General features: G+C 40.2%; 1 protein-coding gene across 6 annotated transcripts in view; it reads right to left on the bottom strand.

Annotated features, from left to right (window-relative positions):
• Positions 1 to 15,308, bottom strand: part of loxl3b (lysyl oxidase-like 3b) — a 29,677-nt gene that overhangs the window by 9,362 nt on the left and 5,007 nt on the right. For 2 of the 6 annotated variants that reach the window (XM_035418371.1, XM_035418366.1), the window contains exons 3-8: positions 15,094 to 15,257; positions 12,734 to 12,951; positions 4,916 to 4,972; positions 3,241 to 3,309; positions 1,614 to 1,821; positions 1,127 to 1,307 (exon numbers count right to left, since the gene is read on the bottom strand). In XM_035418371.1, the coding sequence (XP_035274262.1) occupies positions 1,127 to 1,307; positions 1,614 to 1,821; positions 3,241 to 3,309; positions 4,916 to 4,972; positions 12,734 to 12,951; positions 15,094 to 15,257 (897 nt within the window). Of the gene's footprint in view, positions 1 to 1,126; positions 1,308 to 1,613; positions 1,822 to 3,240; positions 3,310 to 4,903; positions 4,973 to 12,733; positions 12,952 to 15,093; positions 15,258 to 15,308 lie in introns of those variants that run through there. The other 4 variants (XM_035418367.1, XM_035418368.1, XM_035418369.1 and 1 more) reach the window with 4 other exon arrangements.

Below are 15,308 nucleotides of genomic sequence, written 5' to 3'. Positions count from 1 at the left end.
AGCTTAGCTTCTCTAGTTAGCTCCAGTACCCCACAGCACCTTCACCACACTGCTAGCTCACTTCTTTTTCCACGCGGAGCACAAGACTTCTCTATTATGTCATACGCTGGCCACGTTCCAAACCAATGTTCTATTCAAAGCCTCGTGCTTGCACTGAACCACAGAAAGTGTTGACCTTTAGGGAGTTCTGGGTTTCTACTGTGTAACATTTCCATGCACATAGATAGCCACAAAGGCTCTAAAGACATTTTCTTTATTATTTCATGAAAGGCACACATTAGCCATGGCTATTTAGTTGCAATATAAAAAGCGTGATTTCCATGTATTACACAGTGTTATAAAAAAGATAAAAAGAAAGGCACTGCTGCTGGATCAAGCAATCTCATATGGGCAAAGATTGTGGGAAAACTATGGAACAGAACATGGTCATTTAGGCAATTACTTCAATAAATGTAGCCGTATCACCACATGGCAGGCAGTAATAACGATGTGAATGCCATATCAAAAGCGCTGGCTCTCTCAGATAAACCTGCCAAACTTGACTGAAAAATAGTCAGTCACAGTCAGATTGTATTAATCTCTTTTTTAATTCTAAAAATCCAACAAACAGAAAGAAGGCATTTCTGTCCAAAGGTCTGCAAAACAAACAACAACCCACTTTCAAACACTGGAGCTGATCAGAAGCCAAATCCCTTGTAATTACATTTTCAAGCTCAGCAATACTTGTTAATTGGTAAGAGGAAGTCTTCGAGCATCAGCGGCCAGCAGGAATGTGGCACCTTGGCACTAGAGTCAGCTGTGCTACTGGTCAGCTGTGCAGAACTGCCGTTTGAGGCCAGGTGTCAAAATCTGGGGCCGAATGAAGGTTTGCTGAGCAGTGAACCAGATGCACCTAGCACTGGATGATGTGTCCCGGTCTGACCCAATGGTTTTAATGCTGTATCTTTAGTAGTGATGTATCTGTAGCAGCCTGCAGTAAAACATAAGCTTTACTGGCTTTCCTGCAGCTTAACACATAGCTGCATACCCAGCCTTACCCCTCATCAGCCTCTTTGTATGATAACAAAATGGCCTCTTTAAGCTAATGCTTGTTTTTTCTCAGTTATGGGTGTTTTGGGGTGCTCACTTTGCCCCATGCGGGCCCCCAGCAGCGCCTCCTTGGCACTGCCGAAGCCCAGCTCCCTGCACACCACGCTGGCCGCCTGTAGGTTCCAGCGGTCGTCGCACACCGTCCCCCACTCGTTGTTCTTCAGCACCTCCACACGCCCTTCCCCGATCTTAGCTCCCCCCTTCAGCCTTACGGTGCTCTGCAAGGAACAGACAGGTCACAGAAGGCTTTAGTCACCTGCACTTCACAGGTTGAGCACCGTGAAACACTGCAATACAGCCCTATCAAAAACCATCCACATTTTTCATCATCACACAGCAGAACCTATAAGTCAGACTTTAAAAGCTGGTAGCGACTGCCGAGAAAGGGTGGAAAAAAGTGCAAGCAGTGTGGGACCATTTAATGGCAGGTGTTGCACCAAATGAGGGCCCATGAAATAATATTTTGCCACAAATGTCCACTGAGACCATCTAGATTCAAGAGCAGGTCATTAAATTAGCATTACCGATATTTTCAGCTTCTTCTTCCGGCTGTTCACATGCGAATAGAGTGGTCCAGGCACACAGCTGACCACAGCCGGCATGCCTCCCCGACAGGGGGCACTGGCGTTCCCCTTGCTGAACTGCAGGGGGCAGGCAGACAGGTGGCCCTCTGTCCCTAGGCAGGCCACCGAGTAGATTCGATAGAAGTTCTTCTGCCTCCCTGTAAACAGCCTGAGAGGGGGAGGAGACTTCACGGTGAATTTCTCTCAGCGACAGATCTCAGATAAGCCATTACAGGACAGATCTCAGGCCAGCCTTTGCAATGGAGGCACAATTAAAGCACAACTGAGATCAGCAGGGGAAGATCTCAGATCAGCATTCATTAAAGGCCTCATCTTCACTGTGCAACACATTCTGTATGCTTATTGAAGATCAAAATTTCACATTTGAATATTTATTTCAGGTTCTCTGCGAGAAGAATGAGGTCACATTGCTCAAAAACTGATCCTTATTCTTGGACTTGCGTCATGAATAATGTTTATATACAGTGTATATTTACACACTGTATTGTAGGCAATTTTTCCATCAAAACATCAATATTGGCATATGTATGTCACATTGAGTTCAATGGCAGCACTGTTCACTTTCAGGCACTGGAATCCTAGAGGTGGATTCCAGTAATTCCTGGAAGCCAGAGCACTTCTGATGTCCCCCCAATCATACATTCCAGTATGTCTACACCCACCCATCAAAGCTGCCTTTATCTCAAAGTGATCGGAATGAGAACCGGCCCCAAACAAGCCTACATTGTTAAGACGACCAGACTCAACGTCAGAAACATCAGCATAGAACACATTAAATAGCATGGCATTATCAGTCATAATTCATCTAATCAGAACATCTACGTCCACACACTGGATCTCAAAAAAGAAAGCCCCTCATGCTAATCATCTAATCTAAATCACTGAAGTAATATTTATTTAAAAGCTCATAGTTAAAACTGAAATTTATTTTAATAAGTGGAGTATATAGTTACTGAAGATAATTGATTGGCATTAGAGTAACCTACACAGATTCTGATGTCAGATGGTCATTTCCAGAAGAAAAACATCACATCTTAATTGCTTTACAGATATTTTAAGGAAACTATACAATGCACACACAATGACACACATGCACATGCGCACACACACGCAACTATGAATTTTCAGGTATTTTTATGTAGTCAGAACTATTTAATCATAAGTAAATGATAGGTGGTGTGACAGATGACCTTAAATTACATCAGCGTCTACAGTAGCCACTATTTCTGCATTCCTTTTAGGAGCTTACATTCACTATCACAACTCACAAACTGCAGGAAATTAGTACGCTCTACTGCACAAAACCAAATAGATGGACATAGATTGGTCTGTATAACTAAGGACAAGTTGCCCGCAATTATTTAAGTTAATGAAGTAATGTAGCCCTGCTTCTGCAGGAGAACTATCAGTTTAATGCATTTCAATCTTACTTAGCAGCACCAGGGAAAGAGCAAGGATTATGGGAAGGGTCAGAGTTCAGGGAAAAGAAAGCATTAAGCTGCTGGCAGAAATATTCCAATTGGCTCCCTGGGGGCGAACCAGTCCTCCCGATCTTTCCCCAGATTACCTTTTTCCTCCCCACGAGTTGTTCAGTGGAGACCTAGGGCTAAGTTTAGGTTTGGGGATGGGTTTCTGCCTGCAAGGTAAACATTCATTAGCGATCCAAATGTAGGGTGACACAATTACTTACCAGCCGGAAAGAAGTTGTTGCAATTTACTTTTTGCCTGCTCTACGACTGTCTTTCAAGCAGGCCTTTTGCAGGACAGCAATGGACATACTGCAGACACGTATCTGGGAGCTGTGCTTTAATTACACTGCATTGTAATGTTTGTTAAGGATTATAACAGATTGCAGGAATCCTTGCCAATTACTTGAAGTATAATGTTTTACATAACCCTATTACATTTTATTAATAACTTCAACAACATTTAAAATTCCAATTTTATTTCCTCCACAATGAAAGTAAAGCATATTTAAACATATCCACACCAACTAGAATGTACAAGGCCTTTGTTAGTGTTAGTTAATTGTTAAAGTTCATGGTTCACTCAACTCTTTTTCAAAAGAAAGAAAAAAATTGTCAGTCTAATGTATCTTACAATCTTTCTGTGATAAACTGATCATGTTTAACATTTAGGACTTTTTTAGTAATTTCAGGCATCAGATGCATCAATTAATCAATTAATGATGCAACTGCTTCCAACAGAAAATTGAAGCATTGGTTCTCTGAGGACTGATCATATTAAAGGTCTGAAATGAATATGGAATATTCGTTTTTTGCTGCAAGGTTGTTTCTACCATGATGTGGCATGAATTAACAGGTACACCTAAATAAAATGGTACAACTGATAATATATATCTTGTATTTTAAGATTAAGCTGCCATCCAACATTTATGTTAAAAAACAGCAAATTAAATTATTTGGAAGGTGCTGTGAATTTCACATAGCCTGCCAAACATCCCAGCAATACTCTGTGAAAACAAGTGTGCTGAAGTGTTCTGAAGTGTGCTCACAGCGTATTATGGTATAGGTAAAGATATTACACATTGCCAAAATGTACCGCATGGAACAACAAAAACTGCATCTTTTATGGCCAATCCTGAGGCTTTTCATTCCAGGAAGTGGAACTGTGGGTATGACACATTATTTTGTATAAACAAATATGTAGTGTGTGTTAATTTTTCCACTGTTGCTCCGTACATCATGGACAACATCAGGTCAAACCACACATGGACTCCCAATGCCCTGAGGGCTCAGCAGCTCAGTCAGGTTCATAGCCTCAGACCATATCTCCTCATTCATCTAACGAGGGTCAAAGGAAACTCCAATACCTGCTCACCAATGATGGTAAACATCAGTTTCAAATGCTTCTATCATCAATTTTGCTTAGCAAATGTTCAATAATGAACATATAAATGCAAAGGCAAGCACATGGATGAATTATAATTTACTGTCTGACACCATATTTTAAATGGTCACCAAATAAAAGCTTTACTGCTTGCAGCTTGAGGCCTTCAAATGCATTGAGTTACCATTCTGAGGTTTCTGAATAACAGCTTGACATCCTCAGATCCACTACGCAAGATCTGCACAAATTCTAGTGAAAAGGGGACCGTATACTATATTAGGAGACATGTTAGTTTGTTTTTCTTTTTCCTAGACTACAGGAAAAAGACATATAAACACACACATATATTATCTAGTGGGGAAACAGCTGTGGTTTCCCACCTCAGAATATACCTGGATCCAGCTGAACCGTTACCCTTGAGTTTTGGCCCTGTTGCTCTTTTATTTCGTCTGCAAGAGTGAAGCAGACAGACCATGTAAGCCTACAATGCACACCGCAGCGATGGGCTTTGAAAAAAGACATTAGTTTTGCAACTACACTGCGCAACAACACAAAAATCCACATTAGCATGCAATGAGTAAAACAAAAAACCTGACAACATGATATAGAATGAGAAATATTTCTGCTAGATACAAAAACATGCAAGGGCCATTTCCATAACTGAAATATGTCTGATTCAACATGAACAAAATATAAATTCCACTGAAATAAAAATATTGCGTAATTAAAACATCCAATCATTTTCTTACGTTCAATACAGATAATAAAGTAATGTACAGATTTTATTACATCCTTAGGTTTTAGCAAAGATATACATAGTCATGAGTGTCTTCAGATTCAGATGTAAAATGTACATTTTAAATGACAATTTTAAGCCCAGATCAACTCAAGCCCAGCACAACTCAGAACAAATTGTTCCGTGGGCAACTGTGCCCATAAGCTGCCTGTGACATCACACAAACTGCAAAGATCTCCAGCTCACTAGCCATAATGGCTCAGCTGGCTGTTTGCAGAGTGAAAATCAATTATCAATGATCATATTGATCAGCTGTTCAGAGCTGACAGGGGTTTCAGTGTTAAGAGTTGAGGTTTAAAAGTTACTGAAGCAGGGAACAATTTGCTTAATATCCTCAGGTCCCTGAGTTTTGACATTTCTGTAGTGAAGCACCGTTCAACATCAATAATTCTGTGTGATTCTCCATGAATTTGAAGAAGCCTCTAAGCATTACTAGAGTCGGGCAAATCGACTATTTCAACAATGTCAAAATTCTTCAGAGGGTGAATTTTGCAGTCCATCGCAACGCACTGTCAATCACAATTACAGCAGGACGGAAACGAGCCACTTCATTACCAGCAGAGCTCCCGAGCAGTTGGGCCCAACCACGTGGCGGCTGCGGTCAAGAAAGAATAACATAACTGCAGCACTTCTAAAAAAAAGGGTCAGCAGCAGAGAGGAATGTGTTCTGCTAAGAAAATCAAGCCAGGAGGAGACACAAGGGAAGTAGTTTTCAGGGCAGAACCCTCACTTACTATATTCACACATCACAGGACAGACAGAATGCCTCTGGGAGGCTACATCAGTGCTATCATACTGCCATGACTGCTAGTTTTCAGCCACCAGTTTTCAGCAAGGAGTATTTCTTTCTAGATTTGATTTGACTGACAAAAAGTATCAAGTGGTGGTTCTGTGGGCAAAAACATCACAAATGCTAAAATGACAGCTGTTTACAATGGTTGTTTGCAAAAGGGCACCTATGAATGCACCAACGTATCAAACCTTGAAGCAGGGCTATAGCAGCATATTCCGCCATTGTTTTTCTAAAGCATCATCTGTTTTCTACAGTAAATTACTTTGACCTGCTAGTATCCTTGTATGAAAAACTAAACACAAATACATTTTATGTTTAATATTAGCTCAGTTATTGAGATGTTTGGTGCCATCAATACAATAGGAGCACATCACCAGTGCAGCACTTAACTGTATACAGCATGCTTTTCTTTTTAAACGCTCTTAGTTATGAAAATGCAGAAGGGCATTTCAGGACATCTCTAGAAAGCAGTAATCATAAACTGAGAAATATCATGTTGTGTAGCTATAACTGAGGGTGGTAGGGGGTGGTTAATGAGGGAATTTTCAGTAATACACCTTACGACTTTAATAAACATTTTGGCTCTGGATAATTCCTAGAAAGCCATAAAACCAGTCATTACAATGAGTAAAATTTAAAGGACAAACCAGCTGAAACAATAAAAATTCCTCAAACTGCTATCATTTATAAGACCCTGTGGAAATACTTTGAACCACTGTGGTGTACGTTTTGGCAGCTTTTGACTTTTGACACAAAAGCTGAGAGGAAATAAAAATATTTGTACACTGTTGCTGTTTTTTCCACATCCAATGCTGAGGATGCCTGTTCAAAACAAAATTCCATGTTTGGCAACAGAAACAGTGGTCATTTCTGTTCCAGGCATCAAAGATGAGAGCTCAATTTTAGCCAGAGAACAGTAAGTGGCTATGTACACCTGCAGTAAATGTTGTTGCTTATGTAAATACGTAAATGCTTATTCTGTTGCCTATGGATAGATCTTAATGAACAAAGGCATAAAACCTTAATATTTTTTAAGAATTGCTTCTTGTAGCTTGAACAGTCAGTGTAGCTGCATCAATTGCTTAGGCCCTGAATATTAATCCGCTTCCCCTCTGTGCAGGTTCTTTCAGTGGTCCTAGCACAGTCACTATTTTTTTACTGTGAGTTTTCAGCCAGGAAACCTTAGGAAGGGGGGAGGATATCTGGAACCATGTGCACACAGAGATAAAACTGAAAAAGTGGCCAGACATGGGGATTGTGGCTTTTCTGTAAGTTTTGCTAAATGTCTGTTTATAAGCTCTCGCTGAGTTCACCGAACTCTGGAACACCAAGAATTGCAGTAAACAAAATCGGCATGTTGCAGGGTTGCTATGGTACCACAGGTGGCCAGAATAGCACAGACTTAACTGAAACAATGGTGCTTTTTTCCCCAAATGTGCTTCCCAGTCAGTGGTTTTATTGAAGTGTTTTATTCAAGTGTTTTTATAAAAGATAATATTTAGACTTAAAATTCTGTGCCAGCCAATTATTTTCATTTATCCCATTACAAAGTCATTCCTTTAAGGCAGTGGTCTCAAACGCGGTGCCATGGAGGGACGTGTGTATGCTGTTTTTTATTCCAGCCTCAGATCTTGACTATATATATTTAGTTCAATTATTTGCTGAATTAGGGCTGTAGGTCTGCACATAATGCATTAGAAACTGAAATGTGTTATTTGCATTGTCTAAATAAAAACTTGCATATATTCTGTGCTTCAATGCAGTTAAATGCATATGGCTGAATGAGTAATTGGACTCAATTAAGGCAGCATTAATTGGTTGGAATGAAAACCTGCATACATACGGCCCTCCATGGCAACAAGTTTGAGACCACTGCTTCAGGGAGAAAGTACCACAGATGTGCCAAAAGGTTCTTCAGGACCTCTTTAAAAATCAGTTTAAAACTAGCAGGGATATGAGCAATGTTTGCATCAGGAATTATGAACAAATGATTTTTCAATTTGTTTTGTACTAAAAAAATTGGTAGTATAACATTTCCATTCCAGCATTCAGCCCATGTAAATGAATGTAATGATGATTAGAGTGAAATTTAACAACCATGTAGAGTAGGAGGCCTACCTACAGCAGAGTACAGTCAACATACACAATGTCAAAGACCTTCAAGAACATTGTACCTGGATGCAATTGCAAGCAATCACTTTCCACACAAGACCCTTTTGAGTGTGTACTGCACCTGGAAATCTTAAGCTTCTTTGCAATTTGGCACAAGGAATAACCTTGCCACAATATGTTTACTTGGCCCTGCACATCAAAGCCTAATGCCTTTTTCTTGTGTGTTATCTCTTTGTGTTTGTGTTACCGTACGTCAAAATTGAAAAAAAAAAAAGTTTATACTTTTGTTTGTTATTCAATAAATATGCTTATATATTAATTGAATTCTTCTCTACCTAAGATTTATTTTTATTTTTTTACACAGGTGGCCTAATACTTTTGGCCTGTACTGTATATATATATATATATATATATATATATATATATATATATATATATATATATATATATATATATATATATATATGTGTGTGTACAAGCTTTGTTCAAGGAAACAGAATATGCTTACATGTAAACACTACTGCACAGATCTATTTGTTAAGTCGGAATGACTACAGCCAAGATTCCTCTTGTTTCACCCACAGGTCTCTTGACCTCTACCTACTAGATGCCACTTTGAACTGCAAGTCAACTTTGGGAACATTCACCCTGCCAGTGCACCAAGATCTTCACAACCCACTGTGAGAAAACATACTAGTTTCCCTCACACGGGTGTTAACCAATGGCACGAGTACTACAGATAACACCCTCAAAGCAGGAGTTATGGAGTGCCCTGCCACGTGTAGTAGCATGGTCAGTGAGAAGCTCACATTTGGGAATAGACCAGTGCTTTAATTCCTATTCATGTTCCTCAAGCAAATTTTTTCTTCTGCACTCCCAAAATACGGCAGTTCACTTTCTGAATCTCTTTCCATTCAGTTATTCCGTTGTACACTACCTCAGCAACCTTGATGGTAGTTGCCACCAAAAGGAGGCAAGTCACCAGATTTTGTTCATCCAATTTTAGAAAAAAAGGCATTAAAAAATGGTATCTGAATTGATTGACACTTGTCACATGATTCATATTTCACTGCAGCAGAGGACATCCAATGCACGCTTGCTATTTCTAAGTCACTGTTTGTAGTCAAATTACATTTCAATCACAGTTCCTATTTAATTTTCAATTGAGTAGCACACATGGAATTAAAAATACTCAAAATGAGCTGAGCATTCCCTGCCATGCTGTGACCATTATCAACCGGACATTCAGTTTGGTGCAGTTCCCACATTAACAACTGTTTTGTACACTGAACAGGTGGGCAAAATCCGGAGATTTAGCACCTGTACAAACACCGCGTCCACTGAGAGGGGCCGTGAAGGCTGCCTTGTGAAGTGCTCTCCACAATGCCAAACAGAGAGCCACTGTGAGTTTGCTGCTTCAGGGCACATGATGCTTCAACTCTTTAAGCTGCATCTGTTTTAGATTAACACATGAAATGATCTCACCACATTGGTGAGATCCATTACATTGCGTCAGTGCAGCAGCGTCATTACTGATAATATATTTGCAATAATACTGACCAGAACATATTCAGTTGGCATAGCTTCAAATCCAGCTAACCATGTGTGCAGACTGTATTTGATTTGATAGCCAAGTATGTCTTAGCATGGGATTTTGTTTGTATAAATGAGAATGTTTTGACTATAAAAAGAGTTAAATAAACTCTGACATACATATTTCTCTGATAATGTACATGTGATGCCTATTGGAGTGACATAAACTTAGAGCTGCTTCCACACAAAATTTTGTCATGTAGACAGACTGTCTGCTCTTGACTTCTAGATTTGACAATACATTTAATGTGATATCAATTGCTTTCTGTTAGATTATTTTCAGGTATCATAAAAAACATTGGCATTTGGTTGCTTAAAATCTGCAGTTTGTATTTCAATGACAACTCCGCTGTGCAATTGTAGACACAGAAGACATGCCGATGAATTATAATTTTTGGACCACTGTTTATACAGACAATGCATAATACAGATGTGCTTGTGGGGCAGTCATTCAAGTCCTGCACAGGTGTCATTTGTTAGACACTTAGACACACATTCCAGGCAAACATAGTGTAGACTGTAGTGCTCTGGTTTCAGACCTTTAAGTTTTAAGTTCAGAATCCTCCAGTCCTGATTTTTGGAATGGGTCCCACAGGCCCATATGGGAAAGATCTCTGGGGTTCAATGGCAGGGAGATGTCTGACTCCTTCACACACACTAACATGCAGAGCCAAACTGGACCATTACACTCTGATTCACTCACTTATTTTTACAGAGAAAAGCATGAAGCAAAGAAAACTGGAAGTTTGTTTTCAGCTATTTGATGCCTATTCACTAAGAAAGCAAGTGGCAATATAACCAGTTTTAATAAACTGTGAATAAAATTTCAGCCCAAGGAATACGTTTTCTGTAAGAGCTGCAAAAGGTGCACGTTTCAAAACTGGGTTAACTCACATAGGACAACTCTTATGAAAAGCATTTCACTGTAGCATACCTTTCAGAAGGAAAGACACATATTTATTTATTCAAAAGTAAATATATCCATCCACAGGGAACATACACAGTCACCCCACTTCCCTGCAGCATATTTCAAGGCCCACCACAGTCAGAAGTAGGTCACTTCATGAGGCAAGAAAGTTAATTTCACTTGGACTTTTCACATGATTATGCACCTGTTTGTCTTAATACATATATATAAATGTTTTTTTTTTCTTTTTTTTCTGTGGTTCAGATGCATAGATTCAGCAAGCCAATTAAAAAAAAACGTCTATAATGCAGGTGTGACATTTTCGAACTTTAAAATGTAAAATATATGTCAGGGCTTTACAGAAAAATATGGAACTAAATTCAACTTAATTTAAACAATATAAATGAGCTAATACCAAAGGTTACATTCTATGTGGACTTTTTTATGCATAAATAGTCCATTTTATGTCTGAGCTCATACTTTTGGCATTTCCTTAGCTGGGCCTTACGAGAAAGGGAAACTGAAATGAATGAGCCAAAATCCCTCTAATTAAATGAGAAAACTGTGTGATTGCACGACATGGTGCGAAAACACCAACATGGCAATCTGGAGTCTGCAGACAGGCATAATGGATACTTCTTCCATTTTTAAAAGACAGCTGAAAATGACTTGTCTGCCAAGAAGATGGACTATTCCCTGGACTCAGCCATAAGTCATTTTGCACACATTTTGACTTAGCTAAATGCAAGTGTTGCTTTCTATTCTTCACTGACTCTGCAAAGAAACAAATAAATGCAGGTGGTATTTTTCAGCGCAAACACATTTATAAGATAAATACAGCTAACTGTACAGGATTCAGGAGAGGAATGTCTGAAAAACGAAACCTCTCCATCAGAGCCCCACCAACTTTTCCCTTGCATCTCCTATGCAGAAGCAAGGATATATTCAAACAAGCCTTTCCTTACAAGCTAAGAATTCTAGAACACCAAAGATCTGTGTCCTCAGTATAATGCTTTTACTTTTTGCCTAGTTCTGTGAGGGACCAAACATAGGAGGCCTAGTATATATATATATATATATTTTCGGGGGACATTTAAATTTTTAACCATCTGTAGGGCGAGGAGCAGGTACCCTCACTGTGAAAAATGGAATCTTCACCACTATAATTTGCTGAAATAATATACAATTTTGTATGAGGTTACAATATAATTATATTTCCCCCATGACTTGAAACCAAGAGCATATGCCTCCATTGCCATGCATATATAACCTAGGAGATATCAGGATTTTAGCCAAAATGTCTTGATGTGTGATACTTTTATTTTATTTTTATTTTATTTCACCTTTATTTCACCAGGAAAGTCATTAAGAACAAATTCGTATTTACAATGGCGGCCTGACAAGCGACAAAAGCCACTTAAGGGAAGGAGAGGTGGGCAGATACTAACAATATTGGAGTTCATGATTCCATTGACCTTACAAATCCCAGCACCCATAGATGAAAAACAATTCAGTATACCAAAGATCCAATATATTTCACCCTATGTTTGTACTGGAACAGTCCTGGTCAAGAACAAAGCAGGCCCCATGTAGGTTCATCTCATCTCATAACACACCAGAGGCAAAATCCCAACTTTGGGTCACATTTTTGAATAAATAAGATTATTCACAATCACGTGTCAACCTCAATTGAAGCAATGAGCAGCTGTTAATTCTCACATGTACATTCAACCTTGACTTCAAAAAGATATTTTAAAATACTGAGACACAACTTCACTTTTAACCATAGCGGCTACGAATACTTTACAGCTTTACTCCAAATTAGACTAATGTACAATTGTTTGCTGTCATGAAGTACCAATGACAGCAAATAAAAAGTCATAGTTAATGCAGACAGTGTATACTGAGAGGAAAAGATCAGAGCCTAGTTCCATTAGTGTGGCACTGCAATGGAAACAACATTTTTCAACAAAACCTTGCCACACAGAACCACAGCGCCGGGCACTTACTTATAGAAGTTCTTGTTCACCTTCCTCTCAAATGGGAAGCCCATTTGGCCACAGACGACCCGGGAGTTTTTGGGGGTCCAGCCGAGGTCACAGATCTGGGCCCAGCCGTCCTTGTACTTCACCTCCACGATGCCCTCCGCGATCGGCATTTTTGTTTTGGTGGCGACCACCACCGATCGCAAACGGACAGCCTCCACTTTATCTTCCTCCACCTGCATCTGCACAAAAAGGGGGTCCCTGTTAGCTTCAAGCTTTAGCTTGGTTCCAGCTGGTACAAAGGGGGTCCCCAGTTAGCTCCACGCTTTAGCTTGGTCCAACTGGGACAAAGAAAATAGAAGCAATAACCACTCCAGGGGAAAATTATAATTAATACAGACGCATAAGTATAATGTACAGAGTCTGTGTACTCCTGACCTTTCCAGTGTAAATCCGGTTTATTTATTCAGAAGGAAATGTACAACCTCAGCCTGCCGGGGCCCTGACCACAGTGAACACACCTCAGGAAGACCGGCAAAGGGCTGATTCATAGCACAAGACTGTACTCCAGTGGTTCACATGTCTAGCCCCTGTATGTTCTGACACCAGGGAATGAACCCTGTCCATTTAGAGCTGCAGCTCCTGGGGATGTAAGAGGGTGGAGGCTGTCTGGCGGCCACGTGCAACAGCCCCTGGAATGAGGGAGGCCAGAGGCACAAGAATTCAGCCCCTCAGGTTTGTTTTTTCATCCTCGGCCTCTTATGAAAGCTCTGCTTTTGAGCGAGCCCGCCGTCCAATCGGGAAGTGGAAGAGGAGGAGGGAAACCATGACCGGCACTGAAAACTTGGATGAAAGCCTGTCTGACAAACTCACCGCTGAACACTGAGAGAGACAGACCCAAATAGAGATCTGCTTTGTGTTTGTGTCCATAGCACACATAAAACCTCTTAAACCATCTCCTTCATTACAGGCCAGGATATATTCTGGCACTCTCGATAAACACACTGTAACTGACACCAGAAACTGTGCAAATCCCTTTTAAACTGTGAAAATCTGACAAATGTGTGCTGATTCATCATTCAGTGAAATACGAGCCAGAAGATACCACAGGATGTTTAAAGAAGAGAAAAGGAAGCAGAAAATCCCATTCTAGCACAGGCTCCACACATTTAAACGTCTTATCCGCCAGTGGACCAGGCTTACAGGGTGTTCCTCTTTTATCTTTTAGCAGGCAGATTTCTGCCCCACCCCCATAGAGCATCATGGGAAAGGCCAGGACAGAGTTCACTCCCAGTTCAGGGCTTGACTTTAAGCTTGGACACCAGAGAATGGTGACTGCTGGCTAGTCCCTCAGACACAGCAATGGGAGGAGTATTAAGAGAGAGATATAACAGATAGCGAGGCCATTATTTCCATGCCTGGGCCTTAGGAATGAGGAACTTTCTCAGACAGCCAATGGCCTCTCAATCAGAATGAAAACAAACACACTAAACCAGACAATACGAATATATGTATACAAGATATTTACAGAATATTTATAGCTCAAATAAATGATTTCAAGATGAATGAAAATAAAAGATTGAAGAAAATATGTCAGCCTGCCACACAAATACTCTCTCTGAGGATAATGCAATTTCAGCAGTTCAGGGTTCAAATAAAATAAAATAAAATAAAATATGAACAAAACATTAACAAAATAAAATAATAATAATTTCCATGGCTCCCGTTTTCACCCAATCCTGGACCATTAACTCCATTGTCATTAGTATGCACTCTAAGCCAGAAAAAAAAGGAATTTGGCACCAGATTTTAATTCTTCCATTACTGATGGAGAGTCAATGAGTGTCACTCTCTTCCTATGCATTTATAACACTTTCTTTCCAGCAACCCATCTTTAGAGGAAAACACAGATACCTTACTGCTCATACAACCAGCCAACCAGCCATGGGACGGTCTCGCTGTGTAAATCAGTCCTAACCGAGATAGACAGAGTGCCATGGAGATCTTAAAGGGGAGGTAATTTGGAGCACATGTTCCTGCCTCAAGCAACAGCAGGTGGATCTGCACATGAGAGCAGCAAGGAAACTACGTAATACACTGGAAACCAATCCACCAGAAGTTTTTTATCCACCAGTTTTTTTCTTAGAGAAAAATATATCCGTGATTTATGTGATTGCATAATGGGCTAATTGGTGATTACTTGTGGTTACTGGTGTTGATTAAGGCTATTCAATCTCAGTTCATCCCAGTCTGTTGTTCCAGATCTGGGACACTGGGAGACTCTTCAAGTACAACCAATATCCTACTACACAGCCACTGTGGTTAGCACTATATATTTATAACATATCATAGCATATTTTTGAAATACACTGTGTTGCTCCTACCTCGATGACGTTGGATTCCACAAAGCCTGGCAGCCTCTCGTCCTGACAGATCACACCGGCATCCTCGTCATGGGTGCAGTCGCTGTTGCCCCAGCCATGGGACTTGCACAGCTCAACACTCTTCTCAGTCCCGGTGCACTGCATGTTGTCCAGCCAGATCTTTCCTGGGTCACAGAGGAATGCCGTACAATGATCAGAGATGATCCAGCATGAGA

The sequence above is a fragment of the Anguilla anguilla genome, chromosome 5 (genome assembly GCF_013347855.1).
Source record: "Anguilla anguilla isolate fAngAng1 chromosome 5, fAngAng1.pri, whole genome shotgun sequence".
NCBI classification, from domain to species: Eukaryota; Metazoa; Chordata; class Actinopteri; order Anguilliformes; family Anguillidae; genus Anguilla; species Anguilla anguilla.
The sequence above is the reverse complement of the archived record's forward strand: the minus strand, read 5'-3'. Positions and strand labels throughout refer to the sequence as shown.